Source organism: Rhea pennata, chromosome 13, assembly GCF_028389875.1.
Source record: "Rhea pennata isolate bPtePen1 chromosome 13, bPtePen1.pri, whole genome shotgun sequence".
Lineage (NCBI taxonomy): Eukaryota > Metazoa > Chordata > Aves > Rheiformes > Rheidae > Rhea > Rhea pennata.
In genome coordinates, this window is record NC_084675.1 from 16,960,671 (window position 1) to 16,979,782 (window position 19,112).

The 19,112-nt window shown below is 37.0% G+C and overlaps 1 protein-coding gene and 1 long non-coding RNA gene across 4 annotated transcripts in view; one reads left to right on the forward strand and one right to left on the reverse strand.

Moving 5' to 3' along the window:
- LOC134146068 (uncharacterized) overlaps nucleotides 1–19,112 on the forward strand; it is a 149,444-nt gene that overhangs the window by 110,137 nt on the left and 20,195 nt on the right. The window lies entirely within an intron of this gene.
- ADAMTS18 (ADAM metallopeptidase with thrombospondin type 1 motif 18) overlaps nucleotides 471–19,112 on the reverse strand; it is a 79,199-nt gene continuing 60,557 nt past the window's right edge. For all 3 annotated transcript variants that reach the window (XM_062586239.1, XM_062586238.1, XM_062586237.1), the window contains 7 exons: nucleotides 17,091–17,235; nucleotides 15,712–15,838; nucleotides 11,129–11,333; nucleotides 8,647–8,838; nucleotides 8,124–8,336; nucleotides 6,530–6,677; nucleotides 471–2,743 (listed from right to left, as the gene is read on the reverse strand). In XM_062586239.1, coding sequence (XP_062442223.1) covers nucleotides 2,628–2,743; nucleotides 6,530–6,677; nucleotides 8,124–8,336; nucleotides 8,647–8,838; nucleotides 11,129–11,333; nucleotides 15,712–15,838; nucleotides 17,091–17,235 — 1,146 coding nt within the window. In that variant the 3' untranslated portion in view covers nucleotides 471–2,627. The remainder of the gene's footprint in view (nucleotides 2,744–6,529; nucleotides 6,678–8,123; nucleotides 8,337–8,646; nucleotides 8,839–11,128; nucleotides 11,334–15,711; nucleotides 15,839–17,090; nucleotides 17,236–19,112) is intronic.

The following is a 19,112-nucleotide window of genomic DNA, read 5'->3' on the forward strand; positions in this document are numbered from 1 at the left end:
GTTCTGTGGTACAGAGCTTCCCAGTGTCTTTGGACAGACAGATCAGCTAGGTCAGTTTTATCTTGCAGAAACTGAAGTAACTGTACTTTTGTGTTTTTTAATTTTTATATTATTATAAAACCGTAAGTTGTGGTCATTTTGCCTTTTTGTGCCTGAAATGGGTTCAGCTCAAACCAGCTCAATGGTATGGCAGCCATTCAAATGAGAAACATCTTATGATCTTAAAATGCAACTACAATATATTTATTCTGTTGAATAACCAGCAGAGCATTCCACACTTACCAGTATAATGGGACCTTCAAAAGTAGAGAAGTTTCACATGACCTTAGTCCATATGACGGACTTGAAGCGCCTTTAAGGAATGACCTCCACCTCATTCATCGTAATGGCTTGTTGACACTCAAATCCACTGTTTTGAGGGTTCCCCACCAATATTAACCCATTACAAAACTTGAATGGCAAGGGCATGCATGGGCAGAGAGGTCACACTTAGCTGTGGTATCTGTGTTTCCACTGCCCAAAAGACGGCCTTTTTTTGTGAGGAGCTTTTGTTGCTGCCGCTCTGTAGAATTTGGGTAGGTTCAGAGTCACAGACGTTTGACAGTTACACAGCAGAAGAAAACAGGATATTTTACTTGAACATACTATGGGTATCAACACAGATGCAAACAAATGCATATACTACTTCTATTACTTGATATTTACTTATAACCTCCATATTTTATTCATGAATTTTACAATTCCAAATACAATGAAATCGTTAGTGTATTTATTACAAAGCTTATAAAATAATTAAATATTACACTTATATTTTGGGTTTTTTTTTTTTTACACCATAACTCATACTTTGTGACATTAGCATTTTCTCTTTTCATTTGTTGTCACTTAAGTGAGCAAAGAAATATAAAGGAAAAGCTATGCATTAATAAATTAATTATTTTACATCAAATAATAAAAAGAACACAATTATAAAAACAAAACAAAAAAATGTAGTTTTCCTAGAAAAAGGTTATAGTTATACAGTGTCCAGTATCGAGACAGAGCCTGTAGGCTGAGATATGTTTTCAATCATCATTCCTTAAAAGTATCAGAAGATGCATGTTTTTCATTTAAATTGTTGCAAAAGGAACTGCTAATTTTAACTGACCACTGTCTGGCATTAGTGCTGAGCTGGCTAATCTTTCACTGAAATGATACTTTAAAAAACAGTAAAACTGGGCTACATTCATCAAAAGAATGTGTGGGATTTAGTGGAATTAGATAAATATGTCCCTCATAGCTGCTCCCCAGAAAATTACAGTAGGACATAGCTCCGTCTCAGACCGGTTTTGGCAAATAGGTTGGGTTTCTTCAATGAAGAAACTTTTTAACTGGTACTATTTGATACATAGTGTCACCTAACATCTTGATACTGCATGGTTACAATTATCATTGTGTTTATAACATTTATTTTGTTTGCATGTGGATTCTAAAAGTATTTTGAAAATGTATAAAAAATAGATTTAACTTTATTTGGTGAGAGCAAATCATTCTTTTTCTTTTTTTTTTTTCATATCACCTATATGAATAAATAACTATTTAGAGAAGTTTGTCATGAATTAATGGACTGTCATATTCTTGGTATTTCCCTTTGGGTAACTGATGAATCAGAATTTTAAGAGAGATTTGAGATTAAAAAGAAGACATTCTTCAGTATCTTGGCATTCAAACAACCTAGCTTCTGAGAAAAAACTACTTTAAAATATCAAGTTTAAATTTTAATGTTTTATCTAATGAGCTTAGAAAGTTGAAAACATAACCACCGAGCTCAATAAATCTGAGTGTCTTTAGTTAGTTGAAATGTGAAATTCTATTTTACTTGTAGCACACAGAAACATTATTGAAAGTTCCAATGTTCAAATGCTGAATATTTCTAGGAATACATTTCAAGTTGCTAGTTAACCACCTCTGAGTTTCTACACAAAGCAGAAAGTGAATTCTTCAAAACAATAAAAACATTAGCATGATGCAAAACTTGCTTTTCCAGCAGCAAGTATAATAGAAAAGCACCATATATCTTCGTAGTGCACCATTTACTTCTTGTGGTCACACGTGTGACATCGCATTCTCCAAACAACAGCCATTTGAATGTCTTTCCTGTAAAAGTGGCAGTAAACAGCTTCCTTACTCCAGGAGGATATTATCATAAAAAATACGAAAGGAAACACTTTCGGTAGCGCCATCTGTCATGCTGCCACGCTGTAACTTTACTCCTGCAACTCCCAATTGCCTTTGCTTTGCTTTCTTATATATTAGCCAGCCTTCCTTGTTTTAATTTCTTCCTCATAACATATGACAGTGCAAAATGACACTTTTAAAGAAAGAAGAACAGCCCCTTGAGTCTCAGTGTTCAAGTGATCCCTAGTACCCTGTACTTTAGTGAGGTCAGCAAGTAAAGAAAAAAAGAAACATTCCTTTTCCAACATTTATCCACCAATTACTGTACCTCAGACATTCCCTTAGAAACTATGTCTCTTCTATCAGTGGTTTATGTGGCACCATGTCCTGCCTCAAAGCAAAGTTAATTCCAACATAAATTGAAGAGGAGACTCCTGTCACTGAAGGGTTCAGATGATAACATTTTGCTATCAGTTCTTCTTCGTGCATGATTTACAACATTGCTTGCCATAGAATTTGTGGTTACAGACACCATGCTGGGGTACCAGATGACACCACGTGAAGAAATCCACACAAGAAGGATCATCTGAAGGAGAGAAATCCAAGCAATGTGTTAAGACAGTGTTTCAGCAGTTCTACCAGGCAATACTTCCGTACACTTGTATGCATTCATAATGTTAAAAATATTCAATTCAAAGACAAGGCAGTATGACCTATGTTTTATTGCAAAATTACTAGTTTATTTTTAATTTCTTAAGTTATTTTGATAGAGACAATAGAGCTAATACAATAGTATCAGAGACTACAGACGTCAAAGAACTAAGGGCACATCACTTTAAAGTTCAGGAAAATAGGAAGAAATAGGGATTAGCCCACTAATGAGTGGATAAAGTCATCCTTGGTCTCACTGCTGATTATAAATTTTGTTCTAAAGACAAATATTTGCAGAAAGGAACCTGCTCCAGTGCTTGTAAATAAATATAAACATTGCACAAAGTTTACTTGAGCCTCAGACAAGTGTCAGCTTTTAGCATATGTATGGAAACCTGAATGCATGGACTCAGCGCACACAAAATGCTTTGCTAAGTAAGTGTTCATATTCCAGCACTTGCCAGAGACTCATATTTCTCTCCATTGGACTACACAGGGAACCCAAGCAATCTCGCTTCTAATTCAGACACTTCAGTTAGGTGTCATGAATCAGGCTTTTAGGACTTTGACTGTGCTATGTTGGTGAAATCTTAATCGGTTGTAATGGCAAAAAGAGACAAGCTGATAGTGTTTACTTCGAAAAGCACAGCTTTTAATTACAAAACTAAGCAAATCAGACTTTTCAATTAAGATCTTATTTCACTTATGTACAGATCGTTTATGCTCACAGTCCAGTAGGTTTGAAAATACTTCATAGCTGTGCCTTTCTCGAGTTATGTATGTAGTGGATGCTTTATGTTTCTTTAAAAGAGCAGAGTGATGATTCATACAGATGATTTATAAACAAATTCACAATGTCTGAGAGAGCAGTAAGACATTTAAATGAGATTTAGCAAAATTTATAGCTAGACTGAAATCTCCTATGAGCATGGGAAAAGATTCTGTTCAGCCCTGAGAACTACTGTTTACATGGTCAATGAAAGGAATTTACATGGAGCCAGTGTTGTTTGCATTCTCTGATGAGCCACACTGAGACACAGAAGATAAATGCTGCCTCACACAGCACAGAGAACTTACTTAATTTTCTACAGATCAGCAGTTATCTCAGTCTTCCTTAAATGAAGTTCTTTTGATCATTCACCACTTTTTGGTGTTCTGATGATTCCTTTTTTTAAGGTGGCAAAGGCAATTTTTTTTTTAAATACCTTTATCACTCTCATACGTATTTTTATGGAAAAAAAATCAGAAAAGAGATGTCATTTTATTCCTCATTTTTTTTTAGAACATATATTCCTCCCTGTAAATACTAATCCTATATAAAGAAAATATTGTCCTTAAATGGTTCTTCATGAACTAGGAGCCTCAAACTGCAGCTTTCCCTCTCAACAATGTGACATTTCTATTCTTACTTGAGTGTCAGTAAGAGTGAAACTGGTAGTTGAGCACCACAGTTACCATAATTTGATCTACTGTCCATCAAAAAGAATTTGCCATGGTGCTCAAAGCAGACACCACATGAAAACCATGCAAAGCACTAGGTGAAGAAAGCCTGTTAAAACCTTAAATAGCCTGTCTAAAACCTTAAATAAGTAAAAATCAGACAAAAAGCTCACTTGCCATTTGAGGGTGAATTTTCCAAAGTTACCTATGACTTAAAAAAAAAAAATATATATATATATATATATATATATATATATATATATATATATATATAAGCAGTGAAGAGGCTATGCTAATCAATCTTTATGTCCCATTTGAAGATCAGCATACAATGCTAACATTACAGAGGTATGGTCAAAAACTTTACTCTTGAGACTTATCTAAAGGCCATTGAAATCAACAGAAAGACTCCCACTGACTTCAGTGAATCTAGATCAGTCCTTCAGCTCCTTATTGCCATTTATGCAATTATTTTTATGTTAATTTTGATGCATTTCAAGCAGTTAGATTTGCTGGCTAGGGGTTATGGTGACCGTAACTGCATGTAAGAGAGGGATGGAAATGACCCAACTTGTCTAGGGAAGTGTGTAAACTTGCCCTGAAACATTAATTTCTTGTCTGTGATCACTGAACTGAAGCTGCATGGCTGATAATAGAGACTGATTTGCTTCGATGTGATTCCAGCACAGCTGGTTCCCTCTCTCTTTTGCTGGTTTAGACAGAAAGTTAGAGAACAGCAAAGAGCTAATTGATCTCTAGAGCCTGATGACCCAATTATAGTAAAGAAGAAAGGGCTCCTGCAGATGTGAGGAGAGAGCGAAACAGGCCAAGTCCAACATTAGTAACAGATATTACTCCAGATATGAAATATGGCAGAAGGAGGCTGGGGTGAAAGAATAGTGTTTGCTATATCCTGACAAGAAAAAGGATGCAATACAGAAATTCTGAAGTACAGCAGAACTTCTAAAAAAGTTATTTAGCATTTTAACTATTAGGATTATTTAATTACTTATAAAAACAGTGACACTGCTTACTTTTCCCTTTTAGGACCATTTCATCTAAATATTCAGTCTAGCTGAGTTACAGCTGACTGAGAGGAGCAGTTTGGGTTTAGGTTCCTAGATAAAAGTTTGATTCTATGTGTGTCTTGAGTTGATGTAGTGAGAGGGCTACATTAAGGTATTACTGAGTTTTACAGGGTTTCTAGGCACAATGTCTTGAAATAGTACAGATGAGAGGGGAGGTTGGCTAATTTTAAATTACAGGATGCAGGGCCAGAGTTTGATCTTTGATCTCAGCTCTGTTACCACTTTTCTCTTGCAGTCCTGCCTGAGTTTTATAAATGTTACTTTCAGCTCCCTGCTTTAAAAATGGTAACAAGACAGCATAAGGTGAAGTATGTATATATATGAAAGTTAATAACGCGTGAAGTGCTTCAGCATGTTTGGGTACCTGGAGTTACATGGGACTAACCTGGGCCTCCGTGAGCTTTTTTCCTCCATTAAGAAGGAAGCACAAATTGTAGCCAGCTTGTACACAAATACATGGGAGGGCAAATGCCCTTTTCCTGTGGTGGTTCAGAGAATTCCCATTCTGCCATCCAGAGAGACAAACGGCCTTTTGCTCTTCTTACTCCTCTCAAATCAGAAAACTTGCTAAAGAGATGGAGAGGGACACTGGAGATATACAGGTGCAAGTAGACCTTAATTCTGTGTTCCCTGACTGCACATGTCATAACACTTGATCAGGAGCAGAGGGAAGAGCAACTACATCCTAGACAAAGCATTTTTGGACACTGGGGAAAAGATAGGTGTAATCTGAACCTTGACTGGACATCAAAATACTGAAAATAAATGGCATGTTCTCATTGCTCCGTTCAAAAGTCACTGTTTTTAATTATTTAATCAGTACCAGGATAGGATGTTTTGATGTGATTCAACAAGATCGTCAAAAGATATAGGTCAGATGCAGGTCAAACCCAAAAGGCAAAGCTTCCTTTAACATCCCCCCCCCCCCCTTTTTTTTGAACATAACTCTGTTTTAAAAATACTTTCCTGTCTGTGTCAGTTATACTGTCATGCATGTTTTAAGAGAGCTCTCTTTGAGAAGAGAGCTGCTTTAGTATTAGTGTCAGTAAAGCTGGAAAGTTTGGGGGAGATTAATATTTGGCATGTTCCTGCACACATGAATCTCCAGTGAGTATAACTGAACAAGGTGATTTTTGCTGGATACAGGGCTCTAAGCAATGAACCCTCCTGTGGCATGTAGAGCTGGGGTTTACCTCTTTTGACAGGGGCTGGGCAGAAGTTTGTATTGCAAGCTCTCAGGATTGCAGGTTTCTGATGGGGCAAGCACCCAGAAGCTGGTCTCCCTTGGCGCAGGCACTGTACACTCCGCATTTGCACTCCTCCTCCACATGTTACTGTACACTGCCAAGAGGAAAACATGAAAAGCCATGTTTCATTATAGAGAATCTCTCAGAGCTCACAAAATCCAAAGGAGAAACATTCAAGGGCTTTGGATGAGACTTTCAAAGAAAGAGAGGTCAGGATCAGATGTGCTGATGCTCCGCAATCCCCAACAGGCCCAGCTTTTCGAAGATCTGTGCATCTGTTCCCCATGTTGAACTCTTCAGAAAGTTTGATTATTTAAGGAGTCAGCTGAAAATACGGTTCCTTACTTTGATACCTAGACATGAGCCGCACATTTTAGAAAACCTGTTCCTGATTGTCTGCACAGATTTCTTTTGAAGTCTGAGCCTCTGGGCCCAATCCTGCTGTCTGAACAGAGATAAAACTCCTGTGAGAACCATAATAATGACAGTACCTAGGGAAAAACACTATGTATTTGCAGGAAGATGTATGAAGTATTTTAAAGTGAATAAGGTTTTTACTTGTATGTGTTTCATGAAAAGTTGTCTTTAAGATAAATGTGATCATTTTCATCTGATTGCAATTGTTAGGCATACATTGTTTCACGTAAATGTTACTGAATGAGTGTGTGTGTCATTGATTTGTGACTCATGAAGTAGACAAGTCCCAGAAATACAGAAGCTTGTTTGCAAGAATGTAGAAACAAATACAGACTGATCCCATAATTAATCATAGTATTTAGGGAATTCCAGACAATCTGTGCGGATGCTCATGTACATTGTGCATATAGATATGTAATAGTTCAATCACAGTGCAGTTTGAAGAAGTCTGAGAAGGAAGAGTTGGAAAATGAGCATGCAATGTAGTGCCTTGGGAGTACAAATAACATTTTTAGGTGACATTCTTCAGTTCCAGGATAAAGAAATGAACTGCACCAAAATACATGGTGAATATGGACCAGCTGCATTAAGCTTCAATGTCTGAGTGATGTGACCTTCCTTAGGGAATGATTATGTGCAGGAGACACCTGTGGACTGTTAGCCTTGTGGATATCTCCTCAGTACAATCAGACGTTTGATTGCAGGACATTTAGATAGGCTGAAGCTAGCTTTAATCTAGATAGCTCAGACTCATATGGCCCTAAAGACACCACTACAGTAGTTTTTGCCACTCCAGCTGTTTATGCCAACCCAGCTAGTGTCCATTCTTTGGCATGTAACACCGTAGTTCCTCTAAGTTTGGTGTGTCCAAGACCAAAATTGCAACCTCATCTTCTCATTACGGTGGCTAGATTGTCTGCATCAACAGCCCCATTGCAGTTGTTTAGTTCTTCAGTGCTCTGTAATGCAGAGCTCTAGGGGATGCTATTTGAACTACTGTGTAGAAGAAACTTGTGCCTTTTTTAAGCTCCTCAAGCCAGGAGGACGGGACGTGCAATTACTGCTGGAGATACAGTGTTAGTCAGGGCAGGGAGGGAGAGGCAAGAAAGCTACTCATTCCTACCTGCTGCCAGGGTGAGGAATACCAGCCAGACATCATGTTATAAAAGGTGTGCAATGGACAGGGCCCATTGTTGCAAGCTCCTTCCAGATCTATACTTGGTTTCTTGATATTTCTACATCTTCTCTGAGGAAAGGTGATCAATTTTCCATGGATGCTTTTCTCACCACATTTCAGTTCTCGCTTTTGCATGCCTGGGCCACAAGAGGCTGAGCACTGCAAAAACAAAGTACAAAATGTTTAAAAAGCATTATACAACTGAAAACACAAAGACCATGTATAATCTGTAAACTGAAATATGGATCCCAGCCAGTTGAAGTTGAGGAAAATAAAAGGACATCAGGGTACTTATAACTACATCTTGATATGTAGAGCTGTGGTTTTTTATAGGCAGTTGCCTAAAACAATGGATTTTCAAGTAGAGCTCAGTTGTTTTTTTTCTTCTGTGAGGTTTGTGAATGTCCTGAGTCAATGTTCTCAAGTCTTGCAAAGGAACAGAGTCAATCATGTAACAGCATCACTTTACCTCACTCCAAGAAGAAACCACCCACTGGAGCCGGTCATTTTTGGGGCATCGTCCTAGCACGCAGGTCTGCTGGGATTCAGGTTTCTGGTCTCTGCTGCACATGCTCTCAGGCAAGATTTTCTGCTTAGGAGGACTGGTACTTTTGCAGTAGACATCCCGTTTCTTAACACCTCTCCCACAAGTCTTGGAGCACTGTGATGGAAAGAAATATCATTTGAGCTAGAGGAAATAAAAATCGGAATTTTTTTGTATTTTACAGCAGAGCATAGAAAACAAAGATAATGTGCTATGTAGCTGCTAGTATGATACAAGCAAACTTGAAATTCTATTGGTATATGTATGTAGTAAAATAACATTTATATGCCACTTCTTTTCAAACATTGTTCTAAGTGCTTTCTTTGTGTAGACTGTCAGCTTTTATAGCCCACATGTATAACCCTCTTCTGTAGATGAGGGAAGCTGGAGTTGTGAGCAAAATGCTTTTTTCCCTGGACAACATAGTTGAAAGCTGGTCCTAACCTCCCATCTCAGAAATCTCTCACAAAAGATATTCTCAGCTGTTTGTTATTTTGTCTTCACCTGGCTCTAGAGGGATGAGATAGATGCAGAGAAAACTACTCAGGGAATCTTTACAGGACTCTTTCACCATATGTATCTCACTACAAGGCAGACTCTGATAGAGACAACAGTTAAGATGTTTGACCAAAGATACGTTAATTGCCAAGGTTACAACCGAAGCTTAGGACAAGTCACCAGGGAATAAGTAGGCATTGCTGAACTGTGGTTCAGTTTAAAACATAATCTATATTTTTCATTGCCTTAGCAAACAACAAAATACATTAATAAGTCATTTCTGGTGAAATAGGGAAATAAATGGCCTGGAGATAATGCTGCTGGCTTTCTGCTGCGTTGTACCCTCTTTCAGTTGTTCTTAATAATAATTAACAGGCACATTCCAAATGCAGAATTGTATGCTACCACTATACATATTGAAGCATAAATGTTTTTAAAGAGATTTAATGAAAGCAGAGTTGTACTGGGGTTGCAACAGAAATATCTGTTTGCTGAAAATCTATGATTTATAATCTTTCCTCTAAACAAACAAAAAAACCCTTTACATTTAAAATGACTCTCTCTCTGACTTGTGAAGAGAGACTGAGTATTTTGCATTTTTTTTCTTTTAACTTCTTTGAGTCTGTGACATGGCAGCTTTCAATTGAAGTCTTAAAAGCTTTGATAAATTGGTCAGTAGGCTTGTCACCAACTTGAGACATGTATCTCCTAAAGAGGAGAAAAATGCAAACTTAGTATTATAAAGGAAAGTTTGGAAGTATGCATGTGTTTGAAGACTGTGTTCTTCCCTTTTAAGTATCTAGTCATCTCTGTTTTTTTAAAAATCTCAATGCTGTGGTAAGAACTCCTTCACATACACTGGAAGGATTGAGTGTTAAAACTCTATTATTATGGACTATTGAGTAGTTACTTGTCTGTTGTAGTACATGACAGGGTACACCTCTCGAGAGGTAGTCTGCACTTCTTGATTGCGAATGCTTTGGTCAAGCTCTTCTTGAACACTTAGAGAGTAACTACCAAAAAGTGTGCACAGGAGTAATAGATTTTACAGTGCATTTAAATCCACCTTGAATCTCATTAAATGAAGATGGAAAAACTCAAAAGTTACACAGCCCTTTTAATATAGGTACATTCTTGGGTATCTAATCTACAGATTTGCTAGTACTTCATTTATCCTTATGTTAGCAGTTCACACCAGCATCAATAACAGTGAAAGAAAGAGCAGAAACGAGTTTCGTTTAAGTGTGTGTGTGTGTGTGTGTGTGTGTGTGTTTTAACTAAGGTCCGTAGATTGTCAGGCCTTTCATATGGTTGTGAAGGAGGCAGTGTACATGCAGGAATCTGCCTAGGAGCCATGGCTACTCTCTTAGGCTCCTGAGAGAGCAGCAAACTGCAGTGCTACTCTGCTTCTAGGAGAACAGTTACACTCTTAACAAAGGCTAAAGTACAGAAGTGATTATTGTACATGTAAATCATAACTTCATCAGCCCATAATTCAAAAAATGCATGTACATTAATATGCAAATCTAGCCGAAATGATTCTTCAATCCTTGACTGCCTTTCATCTCTAAAAAAAGTTAATACTGCTGTGGGAATTAATCTCAGAGAGGGATTCATGGTTTTAAAGAATCCATAGAGCCTTAAGCTATGAAACCAGAAAAAAAAATCAATCTGTTTGTATGTACTAAAAAGGAATGGATGTGTCCACTTCTGGCAAGCCCTGCTGTCTGATCACATATAAAGGCTAGTTAAAATATATAACACAGTTTACATACTATTTTCATGAATATAGCCACTTGCAAAGTATTAGTCCTTACAACATTTTTACTGTTCCCTTTCTTTTAGCAGAATTTTTGGCAATATTTTCATTATGCTAGCAAAATGAAAAGTAAGTTTTTCTCCAGATTACCTGAGACCACAGTCCAGGAGTCCATTCTGGGGGGCAGTCTTGAGTATTGCACATCTGCACTTGTGTAGGGGTGCTGACAGGACACAGGGAATGGGCCACCACCTCCTCTCTTTGGAAAGCCTTTTTCTGGACACACTGAATGAGACGACTTTGCTGCCCTCCTCCACAAGATTTACTGCACGCACTCCATTCTCCTGCCAACCAGCTTAAAGAAAAAAATATGTATTAGAAACTAGGAATCCAATTAACTTTATAAAATCAATGCATGCGAGCCACCTATCAAAATGCGATTTATTCAGTGATTCTGCTTAGTTTGCTCTGCTGATACACTGATATCTTTTCAAGCAATCAGAAAGCCTAAGTTACATAATCTATCTTCAAAGCATAGAACATTTTAATAGGGATGAAGTATAAAGCATGCAAATGGAAAAACTGCTATTACTTATTTACAGTTCTCATCTACCTGAACAAACTTGTCAATGAATCTGACTTGGAATTTGTAATTTCATGTGGATCAGAGTGATACTGCCATTCAGAGTGGTAGAACAGGCAGAAAATCTAAGGATCTTGGTAACAAATCACCATTCTTTCTTAACCATGTCTATGTTTTTAATTGAAAACGCTATCTCTAAAGCAGGAGAAGAAAAAAATCTTGTCTAAAGAAATGATAGGATGATCTCTTCTGTCACTTTAGCTACTGAAGAGACATCCAAATGCACTAATACTCCAGGAGAAGAAATCAGATATATGGAGCAAAATTCTGTAAACAGATGAGATTGTTCTTGTCAAGTTCTGTCCTTTGTTACATTTTTCCCTTGTTACAGTCTCTCAAAAGGAGGAGGAGAAGAAAGATTCGCCTATGCAGATGCTAAGGAAAAAGCTGACAGGGCAGGCAAAGAATAGGGCCAATTTACCTGAATATGTATCACCAAATGCATTTGTACAGAGGAACATATGTTTATGACTCCAAATGTCAGCCTGGTGCTGCCCAGTGATATTTATGTCATGCCTTAGCTTTCTTCTGTTTACAAAAAAAGAATTGGCTTGCTAAAATCAGCAGCCCTATCATTAGTGTTTGGAGGATTTAAATCTCCTCAGACAAATATATCTGGCAGCCAGATGATGTAGAATCTAAAAAACCAATATGAACATAACCAGCCAAAAGTTATTGGGCCAATCTGCACTTGAGTCACAGGCAAGCCTCAGTCATGTATGATTATCACAAAAAGCACCTAAAGGCCGAAGAATTATTGTCAACTGTTTAGGATAAATTCAGTTTCGAAACCTTAAAAGCTGCTCAGTATTTGTATTATTGAAGCACCGGGTGGGTCCCCAACCTCTGTGTAATGCTATGCAAACATACAGCAAAGTGTCTTTGTCCTCCCAGGCTTACAATGTAAGATCGTAAATAACAACTGGAGAGGAAAACAAAAGTGAAGAAAGCAAAGGAAATTATAAATGACTAAATGATTACTCAAGATAAGAACTCCTATTCAAGTATCCAGCACTGAATTTAAGGTCAGAATTTTAAAATAGTTGTTTTATGAACTTTTCAGAATTTATTTCACAGAAAAGGTCCTTGTCTCAAATCCAACTGCTTGGCCTATCCTACTTGGTGCTTTTTCACAGTATTAGCCCTCTGACACCTAGAATAGCTGCCTATATAGTTCTAATGACAGAAAAGCCTTTTTTCTTCTCTGTTTGTGAAAGATGAGTAGCATCCCATTTGCCTATTCTTTCAAATCTGTCTGAAATCAGAAGTAATTTTAATTTGTAAAGATGCTTTAAAAGCCTATCTTGGAAAAACTCCTTTGGGAAAAGAAGAAAGCTTGACTCACAATCTAGTAACTCAAGTAACTGCCGAAAGTATTGGGGAAATATAAAGGGCCCCAATTAGGACAAAGAAAAGTTAGTGTGAAAAAAATCAGTAGTTACATAATTCTGGAACACTTCAGAAGTTCTCTTTTTGTCTGATTTATAAATACTTGGAATACTGAAACACAAACTTCTGGAAAGAAGGTATAATCTTAATCCATGCTACGACTTACAGTTACATTGCCTTGATGTTTCTGGTGACTGTGATTGATAGAGCAACTGAAAACGATCATTTTAAGTGTTTACTCACCAAAACTATCAAAAAGGTCTCCCTCTTCACAGAGTAATGGCCAATAAACCTGCTTTAGTGTCCTCTAGGAAACTGCCATTTTCCAAGATTATCTGGGCTGTGATCCAACAGTATCTTTCATTAGCTCAAATATCTAAATAATTATGACCAGATTTGGCAGCTCCGGAATCCAACAATAACAGTGTGCAGTTCTGGTGCCTTTCTGTGTTTGTACTGTTAGGATAGTAACTTTGTTCCTCCTCAGATTAATGTCTTTGTTCTTATGCAGTGATTATTCCTCACTGAACTGTACAAGTCTGGAGTCTTTGCTTTTATGTCTCGAGACTGACACACTTGTATCTCCATCTACTGTTCACCTCCCGCCCCTGCCTATTATGCCTAACTCATTTGTTTTGTCTTTATTTGCTCATTATTAAGCATGCTTTGTTTCCTCCCTGGTATTTATTAATGCTAATTTTTTTGATGTTTGGCAGTCTCAGTTTTATGGGAGACATTACATGCCATAAATTTCTGGCAGATTCCTCAGCAGAGATAATCTGGTTTAGTTCCATTTGGTTCAGTGGCAATCTCTTGATTTAAGACATGGTCCCACATGTAGATCCTTCATACTTTTAATATATTTTGAGGATTTAAAAAATACTTAATTAGTGACTTGAATACTTTCTCTGCAGTTTGAGGGCATTGCAGTTTTTGTAGTTTTTGTACTTTTTTAGGGTTCGAGTCATTAGTTGTGCTGTAAAGTACAAGACTATTAGAGCAATATAGCATAAAAACATTACACTGCATGTCAAAATAGCTATTCCGATATTTTCAGTGATATACATATATCAGCGGATCTCCAAAGTATATGGGGACCTCCAGTTAACAGAAATGGAGATTTTATGTGTGGTCTAAATGGACCAAATAGAAATGAAGATCATGTTTGTGAAGCTTTATACCAACACAATGCCACGTAAAATGAAGGTGAGCGTAACAAACTGAAAACGTCTCCTGGAAACATCATAGAAACTACATTTCTGTCTACATGGTATTGAGTCCACTGGATGAAAATACTTCTGGCAGAAGATAAGTCACATATAAACAGATTATGTTTGGCTATAAAGATTACTTAAAATTAGTATTCAGAAAATCATGTGGCTTAAAGCAATCTAAAGAAACTGCTGAAGCAGGAACATGGAGCTCTCATGTGACATGCTGCCATTATTTAAACCTTATCTCTATCCTTTTGTGGTCATACTGTATAATTTGCCATTTGGATTTTGTGTTCTCTGCTGTAATCTTTAGATTTTGCAGGAAATTCCAAACTATTACCGGACCGTTTTTGAGTATGTTAAACATATTGCAAACTATGGATTTTTAAGTAAAAACAAAGCCACTGCACAGTATATATGTCTTTTCATTTTACCCCATCATCCTCTCCTGGATTGAGGGAGAGAGGGAAAGCCTGTTAAACTTTTACATGTGCTATTTTTGTGTAAGTATGGTAGCAGCCATGGCCATGGCTTTTACCACCCATTGCTGTTATCACTGCAGTGTAAGAACAGCAGATGGTAACAGGACAAGAGCTTTCCTCCAGTTCTTGTCTTCTGCTGCCATGCTCCACTGCTGCATCTCCGACTATCTTCACTTCAGTCTCTTACTGAACCACTCTTAATTTTTCCACATCTCTTAGGAAAATTCACTGTTCTAGAAGTCAAACTGTGTTTAACTATATGAATACACATTTCTTTTTCCAAAGGACCTCTACCAGAGCCTCTACAGATCAGTGTGACTCCCTTGTTTTTAAAGGAGCTCTATTGATTTATGCCAGCTGGATTCTAAATACTTCTCTATATGTCAGTGTCTTCCTTTGCATCTCACCTTTCTTATGCCTTCTAGACGATAAGACTGTAAACATAAGAAACAGCTCCATATTTATTTTTGCGGGCACCAGGAGCATTGATGACAATTTATTTGGCCTAGATAATCTTCTTACTGGTATCATAATCCTCTGTGGTAAATTTTGTCCAAAAATCAATAATTACACTTCACAGAATTCTTTTAGCCTAATCTAGTATGTGGAATCTGAGTCACGGGGCCTTGCTTCCACATGGGGGAGTAGCACTTTATTCAGGAAATGGTCTTATTGATTCAAGGTGAGTAAAGGTGGCAGAATCGGCCTCTAAGTAACTTAGATTTACTCAGTGTCACATAGCTAACCCCAGCACGGTGACAGAGCTGCAAGCAATCCTCAGGAGGTCTTGCTTCGCAACATTAGAAATACCGCCTCTATTATTATCATTGGGCAAAAGCCTACACAAGTAACATTTTAAAACAATTACTGTTTTAAGTTACAGAATAAAAGTGGGTTCATCTAGCAGGCTATACAGCTCTATGTACCTATCAGAGAGCACTTCTTTCCTTGCAAAAAGTCAGACATAAGGCACATGTAAAAGGTACAAAAATAAAGAGCACTTACTATGCTGGGCAGGGATTAGTATTGCATAGTTTTGTTTCAGTTAAAGGCTTCATCCTTGGGCCACAAAAAGAGGAATTAACTTGTGTACGATGATCTTCTAAACAAATTGCTTTTGCTGTAATGTGTCCTATAGAAGTATTAAAAAGAAATATAGTAAAATAAATTATTACTCAAAATGCAAGAGAAAATGTAGTCAGGAAGATTTTTAATCAAACAAGCCCAAGCTTGTGCTTGGTACAATTCCACTGACTTTAAGTAAAACAGAATTTAATTTGGCAATGTGTTTTTAGGACTAATTTTCTTCTCTGCAACACAAGAACTATTGAAGTCAGATGAAACATTTTAGTTAAAAACAACATATTTGGAGAATCTTCCGCCAGCAGAAATTACTAATATTTCACATCCTAATTTCTTGCAGAAACAAGCTGTACTTTCTTAGAGCTTTCCTCACATGTTTGCAAAAACATGTTGCAACTCTTTCACTATGTCTTTACAGACTTCTACAGAATTCTGGAAGCTCCTGTACCTCGTGTCTATCTAGTCTCAGCAGCAGGACAGATTATAGAAGGCTAGAAATGCCTTAAGGGATTAAGTGATTTTATATATTTATCCTTTAATTGAGATGGATCATTTACTTCACCCATGGTTCATTGGGCACAGCAAGCCAAATCGGGAACACTTTTGTTTCCATTGTCTTTATATGTTTTTTATATGATTTTTTAATTCTCAGTTCCTTTTGCAAGACTTCCCACATGCCAGTTTTCTGCTTTCATTAAATCTTAGAATTACTTTCAGTGACAGAACATCCAGGATTTAGAAAAATAAATACATAGTGTGAACATAGCAAATATGTAGAGGAATATAGTGTTAAGAAATCTTCAGCTTATATAGAATTTCAGAATTTGACCTGGCTTAACTCAAATATTTGTACTTAAACAATGAGAAGATCAGAGTGGAAATGTCAGTAAAGCCTTGATAATATTTTGGTCTTCAATTACTCTCTACAAAGAGATACATTTTAGTCCTTATTATTTGTTATCTTTCTGTGTCCCCGAATTACAACTACATGAAAGCACATATTTAATTCCTACATTAGTTCAATAGCAAGATATTATATGTCTACACTTGACCTGAAGAAGAAACACTGAGTTGCCTTAAGTCACATGAATTGAAATGGGGATGAGTTTTGTTTACTTTAAAGAAAGTGTGAAGGTACTTCATTTATATAATAAGTTGTCACATAAGAAATAAGGACCAGGCATTCAGTATAATCCCCTGTATCTACTGATACAGACTTGTGTAAAATTTAAAGGTGCTGAAATGCTTGAGATGTCCTTAAAATGAAAAAGGGGAGGACTGGGGAGTGGGAGGTTACCTACCCCCGCCACAGGTAGCCGAGCACGCTGACTGCACCGTCACCCAGGAGTGGCTATGATGTCTTTTGGCAGATGTCTTGTTCTCGTGGGTGATTTTGGAAAATGTATATTCCCAAGCAATCCCAGGATTTTTGCCTTGTAACAGGATCTAAAGAGGGGTATTCGGGTTTTGTTTAAAAAAGGAGGGGGAGGAGAATAAAGAGAAAAGTTCTGTCATTCTGAAGGAAGTTGAACAACACAGTAATAATCTTTGTCACTTAACTGAAGGAGCTGAGCTCTTGGAGGTCTTTCTCAGTGTCTGTTACACTATTTAATATTTTAGTGGTAAATTTAATTGCAGCTTTCATGTAAACAATTTTCTGTGGTTCACTGTATTCATTCCACCAAAGTCTGAATTAAAATCAATGCAAGATGTATCTGACACATATCTAAATTTGGGGGAAAATTTCTATTTAACAGTATTTATTTTAGAAAGCATTTCTGGCAGCTAAGTACATTTAGAGTCATATTTAATAGAGTATAAGAATTTACAGTTATAGAGCTCTATTAAGTAAGTTTTATTTCTTCACCAGTATTGGTCTGGTCGTACTAATATAAAGAGCAGGTGCAGTTAACCTCACTTCCTAAACATGCTTTTTGATAAGCACTAGCATTACAGGTATGATTCCACTCTATGGTAACGATTAACTTTCAAGATAGTAATAAAATATGGCAGATGGTATGTCACATGGCATCTAAACTGAGTGGTCAAGCACATCCGTGTAGGTAGAACCGACCTCTATATAGGTAGGTTTCAAAAAACATCAACAAACTTACGTTTATGTCTTTTATGACCAAGAAATGTAGTAACATTTTAATATGTGGCCAAGTGTTTTAAAATATTCAAAAAATGTACATATTGGAAAAGAGAAATTACCCACGACAGTGAAAATTTAGATCAAATTTACATGAACTTGAGCTCAGTAATGCTGAACACATGAAGGGTCTGGACTGCATACTGTTTACTTTTCTAGAAGAAAGAAAAACGGATGCTATATATTCCATTCTTAGCCAAATATTTTATTTCAGTTAGTGACTCTTGATAATGATCCAAACTGAGAATATAGGAATTTAGAACTGCAAAAGACAGAATACATTCAAAAGAAAAGGACAGTATGTGCCCTGTCATTGAAAGATTCAGATTAGAAAACCTTCTAAGCCTAGGTAAATTGAAATCTGTAAACAAGACTAAATGCTTTACTGCAAGGAGCTTGTTTCATGAACACCTTAAAATATTCCTAGTAAATACTTCTATTTCTTGTAAATGTACCTGATAGAAATAATGTTACTATAGCTGCTTTATGGAAGAGTCATCTAAATAGATCACAATAATTTACAAGAACAAGATTAAGGTCAAGCACTCTGAAATTAGAAAACATTGGAATTGAGACCGCTGTGCAAGTTGAAGCTGCCGTGCACAAGTGTGCACTGAATCTTTGGATCACATTATATGTTCCAGAAAGCTTCTACAATGTTCAGTGCTTACAGTACATGGTGCTCCGTAATGAGCATATTGCAAAGTTTCCCATAGTTTGTTTTATGTTCATTCTTTAATAGGCAGTTTCATGCTGTATTTGCTATGCCCTGTTCAAAAACTTACCACTTTTTCAGGACTCTCTTCTTCCCTTGGCCATTCATCACTATTTGATGCAAGTGTGTTACAATACTCATCAGCCCTTTCAGGTGAAGGAAGATGTCTCTTCCACAAGAATTGTGATTTTTAGGAGGTAGTACAACTATGGATTGATCCTTTGTCCTCCTGTGTTTGGGGGTTTATACAAGCAGTGCTGTAGTCTGTGTCATTGGCCACACTTGGGCAGATTCTTAAAGCAATGACAAAAAGTCCAACTCTGTTACAACAGCTGTTCCACAATGACTTTGAATCTTGAATTTAAAGACATTAGTGTTTCTACAGAAAAAGGCTGCACAATTTTATGTTAGAACAAGCAACAGTATGTGTTCACTCTTATGTCCTTCTCAATTTAC